This window comes from Accipiter gentilis, chromosome Z (assembly GCF_929443795.1).
Source record: "Accipiter gentilis chromosome Z, bAccGen1.1, whole genome shotgun sequence".
Taxonomy (NCBI): Eukaryota; Metazoa; Chordata; class Aves; order Accipitriformes; family Accipitridae; genus Astur; species Astur gentilis.
The window spans coordinates 63,148,215-63,162,110 of NC_064919.1; the positions used below are offsets into that span (position 1 = coordinate 63,148,215).

The window sequence follows — 13,896 nt, forward strand, 5'->3', positions numbered from 1 at the left end:
TAGTCAACACGGTCTTTAAGTATGTTAGGGGTTGGACAACTTGTCGCCAAGAGCACAGACCAGACAGATTTGACCTACAGCACAGTTTGTCAGGCTAACATAAAAAGCTGGTCTGCCTTTCTGTATGAAAAAAAAAAAAAAAAAAAAAAAAGCACTATGAATGGTTCTGTATTGGGTTTGCATAGCAAGGTTTTAGTAGCAGGGGGCTACAGGGGCACCTCCTGTGAGAAGCTGCTAGAAGCTTCCCCCATGTCTGACAGAGCCAATGCCAGATAGAGCCAATGGTCCGACAGGACCACCTGCAATCTCAGGTGGTGGACAAAAAGCTGATCACCACGGCAGGTTTTCACTCTGCAGCTGAGGTAGGTAGCCATGGCTTCCTTTACATTCAGCAGACACACACATTTTCAGGACTTGACTCACTCTCCTATTTTGGGTATCTACTTCAAGGAGATGAAATGCAACCTAGATCCCATCCTTCTCCAATAGCCAGAGAAGGACCTTTGACTACTTGAGATGCAGATAGCTACAGTTACTCAAACTGATCCCACCCTCGACATCATTAAGTGCCCAGCTTCAAAACTCAGACACACAAAATATGCTAGAAAACTAATGGGCAAGCCCAAGCTGTCAGGCCAGAGATGACACTTCCCACATAAAGGAGTTTGGTTTTGAATTCACCTTGGATAAAAAGTAGAAAAAGGAAGGAAGTGCATGGCTGTGCAACCTCACTGGTTGCCTGGGATGGTATGCACTACTGCAGGCAATGTTGCTGTGATGTCTGGCCCTGTCGTCCTCTGCCATCCAGTGAATGAAGTCACTCAGGCATTGGTTTGTCAAAATTTTGCTGTCACACAGCCCAAGGCTCACATTTAGTAAGATAGAAAACCTGTGCTTTCCTATTCCCCCCTTCCCAAAAGCAGCTGTGTTGAAAGAAAGGACTGGTACTGAATAGCTGCGGTGAAAATTTAACATCTGCCCTCATGGATACACTAAATTGTTCCAATTTTTTGTTCTAGCAGTCTGCAGTTTTTATTTCTTCTTTTTTTATACAGACAAGATAAACCTTTTCATAAGGAAAAACAAAAACGTTCAAAAAACCTGACATAATTTCCATAAAAAACACTACAAAAACTCCACTAAATATCCAAAATTTTAATCTTGGAACAATGACCTTTTTACAAAGAGATTTTAAGGATTTGAGTGTACATAATCACAAAAGCAACAAAATAAGGCATATTCTCCATAGCCACGTTTATAAATTAAAGACTTTGAAAAGCCATGTGACTTGATCTCATTTAATCCTTGTCAAGATACAGGCAGTACAAATTTTAAAATGTTTGACTTACTTTTAAATGTAGTGGACTGTTGGTTTATACAATTATCATGAGTATGAGCTAGACTAATTTCAAATCACTGAAACAAATACTTTAGTAAGAGCATGAAGCTTAAATATTAAAGTGCTCATTAGAAACCCAACATTTCAATTTTAATTAAGAAATGTTAAAAGATATTACATTCCTTACATGTCGAGTCTGAAAGTACAGTATGTACACAATCTACAGTTTTGTCTTTATAAATAGGAAATAATTTACCATGTATCTCAAACATGACTAGTAGCTGAAGGGAAGCTGAAAGACTATTTTGATTTGGCCAGAAAAAGTTAAAAACCAGAACAATCATCCCATACATACAACTACCAGCATTCTGTATCCCAAGCACTGCCATTTTGGCCCATCTCCTTGACTAATTCTCCTACACCCACTCATGAAGCATCTGCCAGTATGTTGCCAGTAGAGAATTACAGCATCTCTCTTGTAACGGAATTGCTTGGGTCTCTAGAACTGGCAAGGCTGCTGCTAAGAGAAAATGTAACGATGCGTAAGTCCCTTAATAAAACACAACAATTATGTGCTGCAATGTATTACACTTTGCAGAGATAAAAGAACTCTGAACGAGACTGTCAAACAATAAAAATTTGGACGTTCTTTATGTTAGTTATTTTTTTATGAGCACTACAGTTCATTCAACAAGACTAAACTAATTCAAAGGCATCTGTGACAAATTTAAAAGCCTACATCAGCTTTCTTGTAAACCTAAAACCAATCTTGTAAAAATCTTGTAAAACCCTACCCAGTTTCCTTCAATCCAGAGCCACAGTATGTTTGCTAGTCAAGTCTCCTGTCCTGACAGGAGCTAATCAAACCTCTCCATCTCACTAGCAGTCCACTGTGATTTTGACTTAACAGTTTTGCAGCATGTGGTATTACCCTGTGCGCAGGTTAAGTGTGTTTCACACAGGACTAATACCAGGTACCTGTGAAATGTTAGTATTGTACGTCATTGTACTCCCCACAGCGTGCACACTTTACAACAATCCCCCTTAAAGTACAACATGGCAAGTTTTCAAAAATACAAACAACCTTAAAACACAAGACCCAGGAGTGTTCATGAAAGCACAATAAAAAAATATTTAACTTCCTCCCATTGCTTTTCATTTCTCAGCTGCCATGAAGGGCAACGTTTCATTTTTTTCTGAGTCTTTTCACCAATTTTGCAACTGGACTTTGTAATTTTCATACAGATATAAGAGTATACCCACTCACATATAGTTACATGATTACAGTAAAATCAAAAGCCACAACATAAAATAATGGTGAACATTCCATAAGTGGAATTGTAACTTTTGGTCAACATTTCTGCTAGGCTAAAGGCAAAAATATGCTGTACAAGATTATGTTAACATCTGCAGGAATAAGCCTCTTGTTTACTTTAGCCTCATCTTAGTGTGTGGTCAGCCTGAACTATGCAATTTCTTAAAAGAATGGGTAGGTAGATCGTTAAGCTCTTATTTCTTCCCTGCTTGTACCCATTAGCAGATTCTTCCCTTGCAAAACAACATTCATGTGAAAAAATTTACTGTGGTGCTCAGAAGAGTTGAAGGCAAACACGTGTATGGGCAACAAAACCTGTCAAGGTGACAAACGATTCAAAGGACTGCCTTCTTCTCCACCTGCAGCAAGCTTGAGCGTTGTTAGCTTTCGAGGGGGATGCTGAGGACTCTTACGAAGGTTGTCATCCATCTGCAGAGAAATAATGAGAGCCGGATCTGGCAAACAGTAGAATATAGATTATACAATTAGTCTATTTGTCAGGGCTGCCATCATTAATGCTGGTTTGGGCTATTTTTTACCCTGTTATTTCAGGCCCAGCCAAGACTGATGCCTTAGTTCCTTTCCACTCCCAAATATATTCTTGTGTTAGGGCTGCTATTCGTTCCATTAGCATATGGTGTATCAAACCCAGGGCAAATAGGTGTGCTTCTGGTCAAATAATTTCATCAAAATTACTGAAGAAAGCAACATTGCTACTTTCTTCTAAGAGGTCAAAGTTTCAATTTTGTATGATAGCCAAATGCTGCTACAAAGCAGATCAAAAGTCAAACAGCTAACATCAATGGATGCTTTTGCATGTTCAGCAGCTTGCAAGTACAAATGTTTTTCAAGTTAGAAACATTCTGAAGGCGCTGGGTGAATTTAGATTAGTTACATAAGACCTTTTCAAAGACAGGTTAAAATAAATCTCTGAATATAAAGATTTCACATTTTTATAGGAAATTAATGTAATGCCCTGTGCATAATGTGATATCAAAAAGAGCCTAGTTACTACAGGATAAACAGAATCACAGGAGACAGCACAGGGGAGATCTTCAGAGGTTGCCTAGTCCATCCCATTTCCTCAAGGTAGGATCAGCTTTACCTAAATCATACCTGACAAATGTCTGTGTAACCCATTCTTTAAAACTTCCACAGTCACACTTCAATACCACAAAGAGGAGACACAATCAATACCTAATGCTACAGAAGCTGATGGTAGTTAATGACCTATTTCATACACTGATCCTTTTCAGGAAGAAATGCTTTCTATCCTTCTAGTTAGAGTGCTCTGTCTGCATCAGAAGACTAATTCACAGGTATTTTTCACATAAGTTGTATAGCTTTCAGTAAATGTTGAGTGACAGCCTTAGAAACAAAGAATATAAAGAAATACAAGCTAGATGTAGAACAAGCAGGAGAAAGAGTGACTACAGCATTCAGCTGGGAGCAGGGAGAGCTGGCAATCAGTCTTAACTTGCAGGACCATTTCTGAGTTTTGATCAATGTATTTGCCTCCTCCTTTGCTGTAATGTACGCTTGCAGAAAGACACTCTTCTTTTGTTTGTACGCACACTTACAATCAAAAGAACGTTGTCTTGCAGTAAAAATCCTTTTTAACTACAAGGCTTCATTAATTATTCCTTTCAAATGAGATAATATTCTTCCTGTCTCTATACACAAAGTAACTCACTAGAAAAGAAGCAATTAAAATAAAACGTCCATTGTACAGTTGCAGTTGCCATGCAAGAGCATCTGTGAACAAGTAACCACAATGAAGCAGGAAAATTAGAGACTGAAGGAAAAGTAACCTTTTCAATCAAGTTGGATTCCTTATTTACAAGCTGTGTGAGTTTCTGCAGATTAGCATCTGCTATATCCTGTCCAGCCGGAGAATGGCCTGGAGGGTGAAGGTAGAAAGATGAGGAGTGACAAGGTATTTACAAAAGCTTTTAAATCCTTAAAAAATAAACCCACATTGGAGAGAAAGTTCATGCAGTAATTTTATTGTAAGAGTTTAAGAGGAAAAGCCATTCTATGTGAGAAAAACAGAAGTACTAAGCATAAGCCATAGCACAGGTACAGGTGCATTTTGCCAATGCTTGACAGAGTCTAAAACTGAGTATTAACCTTTGCTTTTAATTTTCAATCCTTTCCACACAACTTTTGAAATTTCTCTACCTCATTTCCTCACGGAAGCTCTAGCATAAAATCTAATTCCGCCTTGGTTCACAGATGGAATCCTGGAGTCCCAAATCAAACAAGACTATACGTGACAAAAAGGGGAGAAGAAACACAGCTTACCTGAGAGAGTTAACCTGAAGTAGCAAGTTAAAATATCATCACAGAATCGACACAGATTGGGAAGCTGTTTCAAATGCTCTTGTAATTGTACTCTGGGGAAGCACACTTTATAAATCGGTGCAAGGAAACCAAACACAAAGGCATCCAAGGTGGTAGGCCTGAAAAGAGTGACAAACAAAACAAAAAAACCAAAGTGACTAAGGTAAGACATTAAAACCTCTACAATGTAACCGTTTTCTGTGTATGTCAAACACAACTCATGACAGAACATAGCTCTTCTGGCATTCATCTTTTCATATTGATCTAGTGAATGTTTTGTACAGACTATCTACTGATTTCAGCACCTCTGAACTAGAGACATGCTGGCAAGCTGAAACAGTAACTTCAGCATCAAAATCCAGTCATCCTGTCATGTGCACTGACATAAAGCCACTCTAAAACACATTAGTGGCATCACAAAAGCCAAGCTGTCTGCCAGGGGACCAGGATCCTCTCTCATGAAGTGGTCCGACTTCAGTGGATAAAGGAACAAATCATCCTTTTTAGGACCTGTTGGTACCATGATATTGGCAGCATCTGCTCCCTGCTGTGTACATACCACAGGAATAGGAGTGTTCCCAGACCTACACCCTCTTCCCGTGAAGGCAGTGGTAACACCTCAGGCTTAAAGCATTTTTTCTACATGCAAGCACAGGAGGTGACATTCGGTGGCTAGAAAAGCATTCTCTACACTAACTCATCAAGCACCCATGTTTTCTTAGCAGCTGTGGGCAGCATCTGCCTCTCTGTGGAAAAATGCAGGATAAGGGAGACACCACATTGCCTTAGTCCAAAGATCTTGTTTGTGCCCTGTTTGCTCATTCAGATTTACCTGAAAAGCAGAGTGTGAGACATGAAACTACTGTGCAGCACTTTTAATGTTCTGGCAGGTTAAAAAAAAAAAAAAAAAAAAAAAAAATGTTTAAGTGTTCACAGAGTCATGTGCTACCTGTCTTATTAATAAGCCATTTAAAAAAAAAAAAAAAAAAAAAAAAAATCACACTCACGTATCTCCAAAGAAAAACTGAGATGTTCCCAATCTCTTCGACAGGAGATTTAGGCACTCCTTGGCATCCCTGTATATCTGATGAAACACAAGACTGTCTAAGAGCCCTAGGTGTAGCAAGGCTAGTATACACAGCATCGTTCATCATTTGACAGTATGCCAGACTGCTTCAGTTCTTGTATTTGACAGCACCAACTTACAAATGCTTTACTACACGACACATACCTGTGCTTCCACTTCAGTGAGACTGTAGAGAGGAGGCCCACCCCTGGTTAGCAAGATCCTGTTCAGCGCTTCCCTGGACATCTTTCCAGGCAGATACAAACTCAGTGGGAAGGCAATCCTTGAGGCAAACCATGGCTTTGTCACGCTGCAGTAGTTTTCAGCCTCAACCCAGAAAGTGTGCAGCTGTATCAACACAAAGAAAAATATGACTGGAATTTCAGTAAAAATAGTAGACAACTCTTAAAAGTTTGATGTGTAAGATCTCGTGTCAAAGCAGAAGCACCAGGAATTATTGTTATTTAAGGCAATCAGGCTCCAAAAAGGATTATACTAATCCTTTGAGTGTAGAAGTATATAATTAAGGCAACAGCTACCTTCCACCTAAAGAAAAACAAAGATATTACATAGACCTATATACACATGCATAAAATTACATGCACACTCATGTTTATCTATGTGTATATACATACAGATGTACACACTCATACACACACACATTGTACATAGAAAATACATTACCAAAAAAGTTGCTGATGTACAGGATCAGGTTTGAACTTTCTAGGTTTTGGGTGGTTTTTTTAATTGTACATAAATCTTATAATAAAAGATATTATGAAATATTGAATTTGAAACCTTGTAGGTCAGCCGAAGAGGCTAGCCTATGATATCATCTGGTCAGAATATTTTTTCCTGTATAAACTGAAGCCAAAGTCATTCAAGGGATCCAATGTCTGGGGATTTTTATAGCTCTAATGTACGTACACTAAATTGGTGAGGGCATCTGGCCATGTTATTTAGAACTGAAAAATGAAACTACTGATGGGTATTTTCTCAAGAGTTCTATAACTAAACAGTCCAAAAGAATTCCACAGTTGTGCAACCCACGTCAGACATACCACATCTTACTCAAAGCTTTTTCAAAAGAATGAAATGCAACAAAAACCAGCCACAATAAGCTGTTTTCAGGATACTGTTTCCCAAAAAGCATCTAAAAGAAAATAGGTACCTTTTTAAAATGTCTTTCATAAATTCATTATTATTACTTCACATCCTACAAACACACACGTCTTTCCTTCTCAAAAGCTGCTAGGCAGTATTTCCAAAATTGGACTAACAAAGCAAATACATTCCAGCCAGGACTATGGCTGAGAGATTTTAATGTCTCTCACACTGGGCACCTCTTGTAGCATTCAATTCCAAAAATTCTGGCCATTATAAAGTATTTCTCAGTACTTACCAGAGCAGGAAGCAGCTTCTCTTCAAGTAGTGCAATATATGCCAGTGTATCAGCTCCTTGTTTTGCAGACAATTCATAATCAGCATTATATTTCTACAAATTAAAAAAAAAATACATACTACAAACAGTGTTACACAGAACTTTCCAAAAAGATGATCAATGCAACCTGAAGCTGCTTCAAAGTTAAAAGCTATCAAGCCAGTAAATACAACAACATTTTTCGGGACAGAAAGCACACACTCACTAGAATTTCTTTACTTCTTCAGGCCAGCTATGTTAAACCTCCTTGCATCTCCCTCTTCCACTTCCTCATTCTTAGATTTTGGGGCCCTCCTAGCTCCAAAATAACTCTTGTGTCTCCTTCCCACTGCTTTCCAAACAACTGTTCAAAGATACAGAGGCAATTTTTCAGTACTTAGCGATGTAGCAAACCTCTGGCAAGTCCCCATCTTTATTTTTGAAGAAGGATCTGACACTTAAGCTGGTGTAGGTGTACAAAAAGGCAAGCATTCCCATCTTTTGCTTTTAAGTACTATTCTAAAAGTTTAGAAATTGGATGCTGACAATATAAGGGACTAAATGCACAGCTAAATTAGTGCAGTTACAGCTGACTGAGCTTTTAATTCTAACACTGGATCCTTTTAAGGTATGTTAAAAGGGCTGGTAAGTTTTTTGGGGTGAGAGGAGATTCGTTTCATTAATTTAGAAACAAAGGGTCAGTGCTGATCCTTATAGATCTGAAAAGCAAGCATATTATTGTTATACTTAAACTCAAAGAGGGATTTTTTTTTCCCCAACATTAAGGAATCTTTGGTATTCAAATGGCTACAAAACTTATGAATTTTAAAACAACTGTCTAAAATCCCATCTCGAATGCGCAGTTCTCAAATTCTGTTTTTCTCCCCCCCCCCCCCCCAAAGATGTGAAGTTTCACTAACATAGCATTCATCAGATAATCTTCTTGACTAGGCAGGAACTGAATTACTAATGTAAAAGCAGAAAAGTGGGCTGGAGGACCAGCTTAGAAATAAAAAGATGATACCATGCTTTATTAGACATCTTTATACTTTGTGAAAAGCAGAAATTGTATAGCTTTATTCTTTGTGAATAAAACATTAAGAGATCTGCAAAAGGCAAGCAAGAGTTGACTACGCAATAACATGATGTGCATCAAGAAATACTTGCAGACATTTTTGTGCTACAAGCTATAGAAAAACTACATAGATTAAAAAACAACGCTGTATGTATTATCCTTCAAAAAAAGAGCACTAGGAGATGATTACCCATTTGAGCGGTTAAAACCAAATTTCCCAAACTGTAACATCCTAGGTCTGCAAAGCCATAATGACGTTAAAAGCATTACAATTAAGAGCAGGGTGCTCAGTGAGAAACTGCTCAGTTAAGGCCAGTTTGCTGTCCTTTTCAATGAACAGTTTTCTTGTGCCTATTTTTAAATCTTTCACACAACTATCAATCAAACTTTCAAACAGCAATCTGCTATCCACCATTTTGCAATTCTCGCACATATATGAAAAACAGGAAAGCACTGGGTCTGAAATGAGTTCCAGGTTTTCGGAAGCCTATATCAACATATACAGGGGACATGCAGAGTCACTACAAGGCAGAAAAAAACAAATCTTTTGAAAGAAACCTACCTGCCTTCTTAAAAAATTTAATATTTTTGCTGGCTGAGAAATAACAATGTCTTCTGATATCAGAACTGGAACTTCTCCTAGAAGGCATAAATAACACAGTCAACAATTTATATGGATGAGTTTTGACATAACTAGAAAGCAATCAGTCACTTCACCTACTTTCCTTCTCTCCATAGCATGCTCTGATCTTTCTAACATGTAAGCATAAACTAAGCTTTACACAGCAGGGGAGTTCCACCAAGGTCACAAATACATTTAGTGTATTGCGACCTTCACTAATAACAATACATAAAAAAGGGCCCACATCAAATCAGACTGAAGCCAATGTCTTCTGCTAGATATGTGATACCTTAAGAACCATGCTACTTGTCTGGATTTCAGATGTTCATCGTAAGCCAAAAATTCCAACCCAGTCCAACTGCCCTCTCAACTCATTCACCTCTGGGCCTCTTCTTCCTGCTGCTCCCATTTTTCGCTGCCCTTCCCCTCCAAATCCATTTTAACCACCTGTTTTCTCTATCCTTGCTACAACCACTGCCCAAGCTACCACTGCATAACCATGACCTATTCCAGAACCAAGTATTTCCCTTCTGCCAGAAGCTACTGGTCAGCCTTTACTCATCAGATTGCATAATGAAAGACTGTAGAGTGTAAAATCTCTGTAACAGGGGCTATATTATAGCACATTAACAACATAACTGCCACAATGAGTCTAACATGACTGTGTTGCTAAATACTACTAAAATATCAATTATCAGCAACACTTACTATTTGGATTATTTTTTTTAATGCATTTTATGTATTTTGCCTATGAAGAAAGCCACTGAACTTTTGACAAGTACACTCAGCTAGTTCCTGGTATTTTCTGCTAACAGGGAAAAAAAAAACAATGAAAAGCAAGAGTCAAAGGAGCAACTTCTGCATGGATACTTTAATGCCTAAACTGATGATGTGGTAAGTGTAAATGACAGAGTCCTTTAACGTTGCAGATATTTTACCTCTCTGGAATACAACAAGACAATAACTTAAATGCTGAGCAAACAGATAAGCAATGAGTAGAAGTATCCAACGGGAAGTCCTCTCTGATACTTTATCTTCAACTTCTCTGGCAACTAGGTTGTTAGTGACTTTTTCTGAGTCAACCTGTCTAACGCAGCACAGTACTAAACATCCCAGCTGGTACAAGTTACACTCTTTGAGGCTCACATTCCACTTCCAACTGTACCAGCCCATTAAATTATGTATAATTAAAGAACACTATTTCCATACACAAGTCTAGTTACTATCATTATAAATATGCAAAGTGCAAAGAGCTTAAAAATTTGCTTTCATTACACCATCAATTTAGACTACCTGACAGAAACAGGCATGTACTTGGCACCACTGCTCTGCTGACTGTCCGCTGCTTCACCCACACTCATTTTAATAAAGTGCCCTTTGAGGCACTTTATTTATGTCTTCCATTATTTTATTCCCACAAATTCATCACACTTGATCCTGTGAAGTCATTTATCAATGTATCGTGAAGCAGGTACCCTTCACTGGGGGGGGGAGGGGGTTACACTCACTAACGCAAAACCAAAGCATACGTAAAACAACACACAAATTGGAACCCGCATTTATGACGTGGCTATGATTAAAAAAAAATAGTGAAAACCACAAAGATGGTACCTTTTGGAGCTCTCCAAGAGTTATGTATAGTATTCACTGTCAGGGGAGCACCAGAAAATTTGGCATAAGCCTGCAATAAAGATTACGGGGGAAAAAAATCCAGACGTTATGTGTAAGAGAAGTGTAAGACAGAACTTGAACAGCTGTTTTAAACACCGTTTCTAGGAAATGCCGCCCGTTACGGCCGGGGCCAGGCGGCTCCCGGGACGGCACGACGCCCTCTGAAAGGGCAGCAGCCCTGCCCGCGGCTCCGCGGGGGAGGGTCGCAACGCTCCGCGGCGAGGCGGCTCCCCGTGGGGAACGAGCCGGGGACCGCGCCGCCCCGCCAGGCCCCGCCGCGGGGCCAACCGCCGTCGCCTCCCACCCCCGGCCGACCACGGCGGCAGCTGCGGGCCCCTCGCCCAGCACAGGCCCGGCCTCAGGGCGACAAAGGCGGGCGCGCCCCTCGGCGGCGGCGGCACCGCCACTCCCGGGGGGGGGGGGGGGGGGGGGAAGAACCCCGCGGGCACCCGTGCCGGCGGCAGGCAAGTCCCGGGGCGCCGTGCCTCCCTCCTGCCCTCCCTTCCTCCCGGGGCGGGTGCCGGCCGCCGGCCATTACCATGACGGTTAGAGACTCCGGGTGCAGGGACGGCAGCCCCCAATCGCCTCCCCAGCAGCTCAGCTCCATGGGAGCCGCCATCTTGCCCGCCGTCCGCGCCGGACCGGGAAGCGCGGCGCTGCTGCCCTCTCATGGCGGCGCCCGAGCGCCGCCGGCCGCGCCCCGGGGAGGGAGAAGGCGGTGGGGGACGTACGCGCCTGAGGGGCCGCCGCCGTCCCCCGGGGCCGTGTGGCCGAGAGGCGGCGGGGGCGTCCCGCGTAAGGGCGTCCTGCCCTTCCCCTGCTCACCGCCGCCTGCTGCCGAGGCCCGGGGGCGTAGGCTGCTGGAGGCGTCGCTGAGGGGAAGGGGCGTCGGCGGCCCGAAGCCGTCGCCCTGTGAGGAGACGGCGCCCGCCCTGAGACGCCGTCGTTTAACCCGTGAAACACGGCGTCTTGCGCTACCGCATTGCTGAACCCCAGCTCTGTGGCTCTGTTATTACACACGAAGTTGTGACCTTCCACAAAGGAGCAAAAAATGTGGCTTTCGATCCAACGTAAAGAGCAGTCATCAGCAACTTGGCTTTAAAAATAAGGAACTCCGGTCATACGGTACCAGTTTTGACCAAATTATAGTGATAATCCATTCAGTGTGGGTTTTTTACTGTGGACCTTTAAAGGCATGTAGTTGTCAGCTGTTGCATTTCAGCAGGCATGCCACAGCACATCTAAATACTAAGTCAAGTAAAATGTTTCCATCCTTCCCACACAAGGAAAAAATAATACATGCTGACTTAAAAAAAACCCTGCACTGACCACCCTTATTCGGGTCTTCTGTGCATAAAGATATGAGGAGAGCAAGGGCAAAGCTTCATCCATCCTCCCCCCCCCTTCCCCCCCCCCCCCCCCCCCGATCCATGGTTTCAGATCTGCATGAAATTTGTGGCAGAAAGTGTCATGATAAAAATCTGTGACACTGATCTAAGGTCACTCTGCTCCAGTTTATGAAAAACATAAGAGAAGAAACACGTATCCAATTTTTTTTTTTTCTCAGAAAAATGCACCATTGGCAATGTTAACAGTAGCAAAAAACTTTTTTTTTTTTTTCTTTTTTAATGGCTACATTACATTTCTCCCTTTTCCTCCCTAGAGGGACCACCTAACTTCTAGTCAGTCTGTCAAGGTACTTTGGCCTGTTCACAGTGTGATCGCCTCACTGAGATGTGCAAGCTCGGCCGGCAACGGTGGCTCCTAACAGCTGTGATCCCCAACATCTCTTTCTGTAGGTACGATGAGCCAGTTTACAGCTCTCTTTAAGACAGGCTGCAAGAAGGCTTAGGAGGTAAACAGGAGAGTAAACTTCCTTTGCATTGCCTTAGGACCTAATTAATCTGAGGTGTTGTGGAGTCCAGAGCAAAGATGGAAAAAGGCAACCTGCATCTTCCCTCCCCCATCCAAAAGCTCAAGAACTTTTTCCTCTTGGTTGCCCGATTGGAATTCCTATAGTGTAAATGAAAAGTAAATAGGAGCATTGAGAATGGATATATGCCTTGACTTGAAAAAGTGGGGCTTCAATTTGTGTTTCTGAAAAAGCAAAACTTGTTCTGAAACCCACGTTTGAAACCTTGTGTTCTACAAAATTTTTATGAAAATGTGGCAAGATCAAACCCAGAAGTGTTGACATAAATACGGAAGGATGTGGTCCAGAGCTGATACTTCACTTGCATTAAGTCTTCTATATCTTAATTGTCCATGAATCCTGATTTTTAATCATCCATGTAATTCCATAAATACAGTGAATCTCCTGATGCATATTCGGCGCAAAATATGAAAGCTGAATTAAGCAGCAGGGATTCCTTTCCCCTATCCCATTACTTGGAATTCAAACAAGTCACAGATGCTTCTGTAAAGCAAAATCTATAATGTTGGCAGCTTCTCTGTACTCCGTATGCTTAGAAATGTATTGATTTATGTAAAGTAAGCAGAACAAATATTTTAATGGTTGAGGTTTACTTGCAGATCCTATATATAAAAAAATCAACAGTCATATATTTCTGTAAGAAGCTTCCTTACAAAATGTTACTGGCTTTATGAAAGTTTCTTGAAAACACAATGTCCAATAATCACGGTTTGATTCTTATCCAAGATATTAACCTCCAGTAAATTAAGCTAGAGTTTGTACTTCAAAGACTGCACAAGAGTGAAAAGGCAATAGATAGTATTCCATTGTTTTTATTGAAAATGATGATTAGAAGTTCAAATAGCCCCTTCCAGACAGCAGATAAACATTATACTTTGTAAAAATCCCTTAAAGTAGGTTGTGCTTGAGCACAAAATCCCCTTCAGTCTGTAACATACTCCAATAATAAAACTCTGCATAGAAATGAAAATTGGAAAAATTGTGGTGACCTTTATGTGTACTGTCTAAGTTCATCCAAAGGCGGACTTAAGCTTCTGTTTATATGCATTGTGAACTGCTTCCCTTTTGTTACATTGGATTTTGCAGCATGCTCTGTTTGCCAGATATTGCTT

At 41.0% G+C, this 13,896-nt stretch overlaps 1 protein-coding gene across 3 annotated transcripts; it reads right to left on the bottom strand.

The window, feature by feature from the left end:
* Positions 1-791: 791 nt before the first annotated feature.
* On the bottom strand, positions 792-11,479 carry MTX3 (metaxin 3). Of its 3 annotated transcripts, XM_049794439.1 has the most exons (9): positions 11,390-11,479; positions 10,792-10,861; positions 9,121-9,197; positions 7,466-7,558; positions 6,229-6,411; positions 6,005-6,081; positions 4,959-5,116; positions 4,466-4,554; positions 792-3,083 (listed from the first exon to the last, which is right to left on the bottom strand). In XM_049794439.1, the coding sequence occupies exons 1-9, from the start codon at positions 11,468-11,470 to the stop codon at positions 2,973-2,975; spliced, it is 939 nt and encodes a 312-aa protein (XP_049650396.1). In that variant the 5' UTR covers positions 11,471-11,479; the 3' UTR covers positions 792-2,972. The 3 variants fall into 3 exon arrangements, with proteins under 3 accessions (XP_049650396.1, XP_049650398.1, XP_049650397.1); XM_049794441.1 differs by lacking the exon at positions 4,466-4,554; XM_049794440.1 differs by lacking the exon at positions 4,466-4,554 and having other exon boundaries at positions 792-3,109.
* Positions 11,480-13,896: the final 2,417 nt, after the last annotated feature.